This window comes from Opisthorchis viverrini (assembly GCF_000715545.1).
Source record: "Opisthorchis viverrini unplaced genomic scaffold opera_v5_537, whole genome shotgun sequence".
Lineage (NCBI taxonomy): Eukaryota > Metazoa > Platyhelminthes > Trematoda > Opisthorchiida > Opisthorchiidae > Opisthorchis > Opisthorchis viverrini.
The window spans coordinates 14750-19846 of NW_008752201.1; the positions used below are offsets into that span (position 1 = coordinate 14750).

Genomic DNA, 5097 nt, shown 5'->3' on the forward strand with positions numbered 1-5097 from the left:
GGGTAAGCTAGCTCAGACTGATACTGCTAAGCTGTTATCTCTCCGGAGATAGCGGACGGTGAGCTTCCTCTAGGTGAAAAAATGGCTCAGCTATAACACCGCTTCGGGGTCTAGTTGCCGTGCCACCCAAAGGGAGCACAAGGGCTGGGATACCGTTAGGTTGCCCAAGCCTAGATAGTGAGAGTCGAGAGACAGAGGTCGGGTTTCAACCACGGACCTTCCAGTCAGTAAATTCGCGCTCTGACCAATGAGCCATCCTGCCCCCGGGTAAACTGTCGGACTAACCGCCCAGTGGGATGTCAAGTCAAACAAGGACCCTTCCACTCGGTTACTTGGGATGATTTCGGCTTCCGCACAACCGAATCCACAAAGATCCGCAGCCGGAAGCCAGTGGGCAGCGATGCGTCATTCAGCTCAACGAACATACTTGGATCCCGAATGACAGTCCAGGTGCACATCACAGACCGAGTATCCAAACACGCTCAGCCTGTCATCCTACGTGCTGCATCATCAGCAACAGCAACAGAGAATGAGAACAATGGCATGTTCAGTCACTTGGAACTGACTAAGTAGCCGTCGATTTTGAAATGGTTTGGTAACACTGCGTTGCTGGGGCCGTGGGCTAGACGCACGCCGAAAATTTCTCTGGAACCGTGGTTCGAACGAGGAAAACTTTAACATAAAGTTTCAAAATTTGATAGCAATTTTTCGGGGGTAGGAGATCTTCCAAAACGGCCACCGTTTTGTTAAAAGATGTTTAAATCTACTCAATCCACACGATATTCAAGACCCGGGATGTTCATATTTTAAATGGCTGCTATGGCTGAGCACGTGAATGCGGAGGATGATTTTGTGGAGAATTTAGCTGGTCAAAGGTTTTTCTCGTTCAATGCATTTCAAGTCGCTTTGAAAGAGTACCAGACGAAACATTTCGTTGTTTTCGTCCGTATAGACTCCAAAAAGAGCAGCAATTCGCTACTTTTGTATGAAAAAGCCTCCTACCGTTGCAGCAGACATCCCTGCAGACGAAGCAGAAGCCGTGGAATTCGTCGCACCTAGTAAGTTAATGGTTGACTGTGTATACGTTGTAGCACACGTCGTACTGATTGTCCGGCAAGGTTCCACGTTCGCCGGTACCATGACTGCTTGAGGGTTACTTCCTACTACCTGGAGCACAACCATCCACGCAGCAAGTTTATTTTTGACAGGCTCCCCATCAACCGGCGACTGACAAATGATGAATTAAAGGAGTGTTCTACCCTTTTGAAATACGGTGCTCCGTCATCGGAGATTCGGCAGTACGTCGCCGACCACTTTGGAAAGGTACTCACTATCAAGGATGTGCGTAACTATCGCGTCAAGTGTCGACCCCCCTTGTTAAGTTGGTCGTTGGTTACCTTTTAGTTGGTTTCTTAGATGACATGTCGTCCATCATAGCCAAGTTTCGAGAGTGCGGTCGCGTGCTGCTGGTGGAATCGGAGGGTGGCAGATATAGTCACCTGTGCTTTTCTCGAACGCAGCAGATAGCACTCTTTAGACGTTTCCCGGACGTTGTAAACGTTGATGCTACACACGGTACTAACCGTCTTGGGTAAATAAATTTCGAGCCACTGACGTTCGCTGTTAAGTTACAAGCTTTATACATTCCTTGTGACAGATGGCATGGGGATCGGTCGACCCGTAATGTATGCCTTTGTCGAAAGCGAGCATTTTGCGCCATTGCGCAAGCTGTTCAGCTTGTTCAAGGATATGATGGGTGGACAATATGCAGTCAAAACGTTCGTCATGGACAAAATGACTTCACAGATGCGGGCTGCCAAAGCTGTATTTGGCTGCGACGTAATGCTGTGCTATTTTCACGCACGGCAAGCCATCCGGAAGCACGTATGTTTCATAGCTTTGGTGTAACTTTTGCAGACAATTTCCAACCACAGTCGACACATATTCCACCGCATGGCTCGCTTTGATAATGCAGCTGAGTAAGTGACTGTGCACCAAACACTAATCCCGTAGATTTCGCCACGATTTGCAAATCTTGAGGCGAACAGATCCCAGTTTTGTCTCTTATTTGACTGCCCACTGGCTCCACATCACTCGAAAGTGGGCCATTCATGCACAACGTGGGTTGGTACATTTTGGGAATGTGACCAACAACCGCCTGGAGAACGCCAACGGGCGTTTGAAGAGGCGCGTGCATCACTCAGATAGCCTAGAGCATGCCGTTCTGAAGGTCGCTCATCACAGCGAATGGCTAATGCGGGAATATGAAATGCACACCACTTATTGTTGTGACCGTCGAGAAATTCGGGAGGGAGACATCTACGTTCTACGTGTGGTTTCCCGGATGACGACATACGCCGCTAATCAGGTTCTCAGGCACATTGGAATATGCACGCCAAATCTGCTATACAAGCAGACAGATCGCTTCAAGGTGAGAAGCCCGTTGTTAGTAACAGTCAGTTTGTGGTACAAACCCCCAAATGTTCTCAGACAGTAAACACCTCGGCCGGAACCTGCACGTGCATATTTTACCAATCAATGTGGCTGCCTTGTGTACACCTATTTTCAGTATTCAGAGGCCACTCGTTCCCATGCGGTAAGTTGATTGATCGAACATGCAGTGTCTAGGTCAATTTCCAATCCATCAAAGGTGGCTTGCTGAATATAACTTACCGGAGGAAGGAGTACCTTTATCTCTGGTTCCAAAGCCAGATCCATCACCAATAGAGCATTTGCACAAGCAGCTTGATCGGTTGGTTGGCAAACTGAAGCTGCTGGATCCGCGTAAGGCTGCTGGGTGCATGAAGCGTCTGATTGTCCAAAGCCAGCTGATGTTGCGTCAAAATGCAATTAGTGCACAGGACAACCAGCCTCTGGTGTTAGATGGCAACCGCAAACAACCACGGTGGCGTTCGACGTCAAACGACGCTGTTCCCTGTGGTCTCTGTGGCCAGCCAACTGACCCTGCTGATTGGTGGTGTCAACGTGATCGACTTCCATATCACCGTTATTGCTGCGGCAATGAGCCCTGCCCGCTGTGTGGAGAAAATCTTCAGGCGCGTCCACCAAGTGAGTGCACATGTATAAATTAAGCTATTCCCATTAGTTGCCGATCAGTCTACCTACCGTTCAGCTAAAAGAGCTTGCTTTGATGTTGATCTTGATCGGTCCATGGAGGACAAGCCGAGTGTGCCCCGTAAGACAGTCGCAATCAAACTGTTTTGTCCAATTTCGGAGTTGATGGAGACCGGTAATTTGAGGCCTAATTTTTTAGCATACGCTTTGCAGACCTCGCTTTCGAATCCCGTGATGACGAGGAATTCGTGTGATTGTAACTCGAAGGCCCCAAATGCCGATTCAATGAACCCATGGCAATCCGCAACGACTATACATTTATCCCTCATCACGGTAATGGGAATTATGAACCACTAGGTAAGCAAACAAATAAAATTCCATTACATCCAGATGCTTAAGTGCTGTTCCAGAAGGTTAATTGCTTGCCCATTTTCCGTTTCAGAATCCTTGTCCCGTGAAGTGGATCTTAAGAACATGAAAAAGGGAGCGACTACCAATTAAGCTTGTATCAGTGATGCCAATGAATAAAATGCAATTCGCGAATGGTGTTTTCGTAAATTCATGGCGGGCGCATCATCAACGCGTGGAGTTATGAGTATGGAGCGCCGTCGTTGGCGATTGTATTACGTTGCCGTGCATAGGTGAGGCCCCATTATCTGCGTCGCGAATAGCAGTTACGCTAAGTAGCCGAGGTGAACGACAGCTCATTGTTTCGGGTAATGGAGGGAGTGGTTGAGGGGGTACAATCAAGAGTAGGATTTGGGAGCGCGCTATCAAAATGGGTGGTGATTGCATTTTGACAGGCGATGACCACCGTTGATCGTTGGGTTAGTCTATTATGTGTTGTCGGGGCATTATGGTTAGCTACGAGCATGTGTGCGGGCCTGGCAGTTACTATAGGTAGTCACGTAGGTTACGTCAAATACAGTTGCGATGTTTACTGAAGGTAGCAAACATAAACGGCATCGAGTAAGTATGAGTATGACGATGAATAGCCAAGTTAGGTGACTTCGAGTACAGTTGTGAGTATAACAGGCTGTCAGATTATGCTATCACTCATAGCTGAGTCCCTGTTTATACTGGTCGGCATACATATTGGAGTGATGTTTACAGTAGGTAGCGAAGATAAGCGGCATCGCGTATAGTATGAGAGACCCTCAGCTTTATACTAAGCGTTGCACATAGACTCAGTTGCTGCAATTACGTTAAGCAGCCAGGGTAGGCGATATCAAGTGCGGTTACGAGTATGACGGGCAGCCGTTGGTCGTTAAGACGTCACGCATAGCCCAGGCCTACTAAACAGCGTCGCATATAGGCACTGGCCTACCAGTTTCAATAAGTAGTCAAGGTAGACGATATCGCGTACAGTTTTGAGTATTTGGTTAATCGGTCGCCATTAGATTAGGTATGTATGTACAAGGACACTGACTCAACAGGTACGATCAATAGCCAAGTTAGATGACCTCGAGTACAGTTGTGTGTATAACAGGCTGTCAGATGTGGCTATCATGCATAGCTGAGGCCTTATTTTTACCGGTCGGCATATAAATTGTACTGATGTTTACTGTAGCTAGCGAAGACAAGCGGGATCGCGTATAGTTAACGGTATACAAGACCGTCATCGACCATCGGATTATGCTACTCTGCATAGGTGCAGTCTCATTATCAACGTTGCACATAAACGCGAGCCTATCAGTTACAACAAGTATTCGAGATGAGTGAAAACTAGTAGAGATACGAGTACGAGGGACCGTCGTTGCTGACTGGACTGGGCTGCCGCGCATACGTGGGGAACCCTAATTAGCGTCGCACATAGACACGGATTAAGCAGCTACAGCAGGTAGTCGAGGAGGCTACCGTCCCAGTTAGCACGCGTCCGCTCCTGGGTGCAGAACTTGTGCGGAATTAGTGCAGAACTTCTGCACTAATTTTCGGCTTTTAAGCCTCGCGAGCTTGAGACGTTTAATAGACATCAAAGCTTCTTTATTTGTCTCACAGTAATAAAAAACCACAAAACCCTGC

The 5097-nt window shown here is 47.8% G+C and overlaps 1 protein-coding gene across 1 annotated transcript in view; it reads left to right on the forward strand.

The window, feature by feature from the left end:
* Window positions 1-981: 981 nt before the first annotated feature.
* Window positions 982-5097, forward strand: part of T265_15487 (hypothetical protein) — a gene marked incomplete at both ends in the record, with an annotated part of 36598 nt that continues 32482 nt past the window's right edge. The window contains 9 exons of the mRNA XM_009178345.1: window positions 982-1058; window positions 1092-1381; window positions 1417-1591; window positions 1629-1884; window positions 1918-1979; window positions 2014-2431; window positions 2491-2596; window positions 2629-3069; window positions 3107-3250. Of these exons, the coding sequence (XP_009176609.1) occupies window positions 982-1058; window positions 1092-1381; window positions 1417-1591; window positions 1629-1884; window positions 1918-1979; window positions 2014-2431; window positions 2491-2596; window positions 2629-3069; window positions 3107-3250 (1969 nt within the window). The remainder of the gene's footprint in view (window positions 1059-1091; window positions 1382-1416; window positions 1592-1628; window positions 1885-1917; window positions 1980-2013; window positions 2432-2490; window positions 2597-2628; window positions 3070-3106; window positions 3251-5097) is intronic.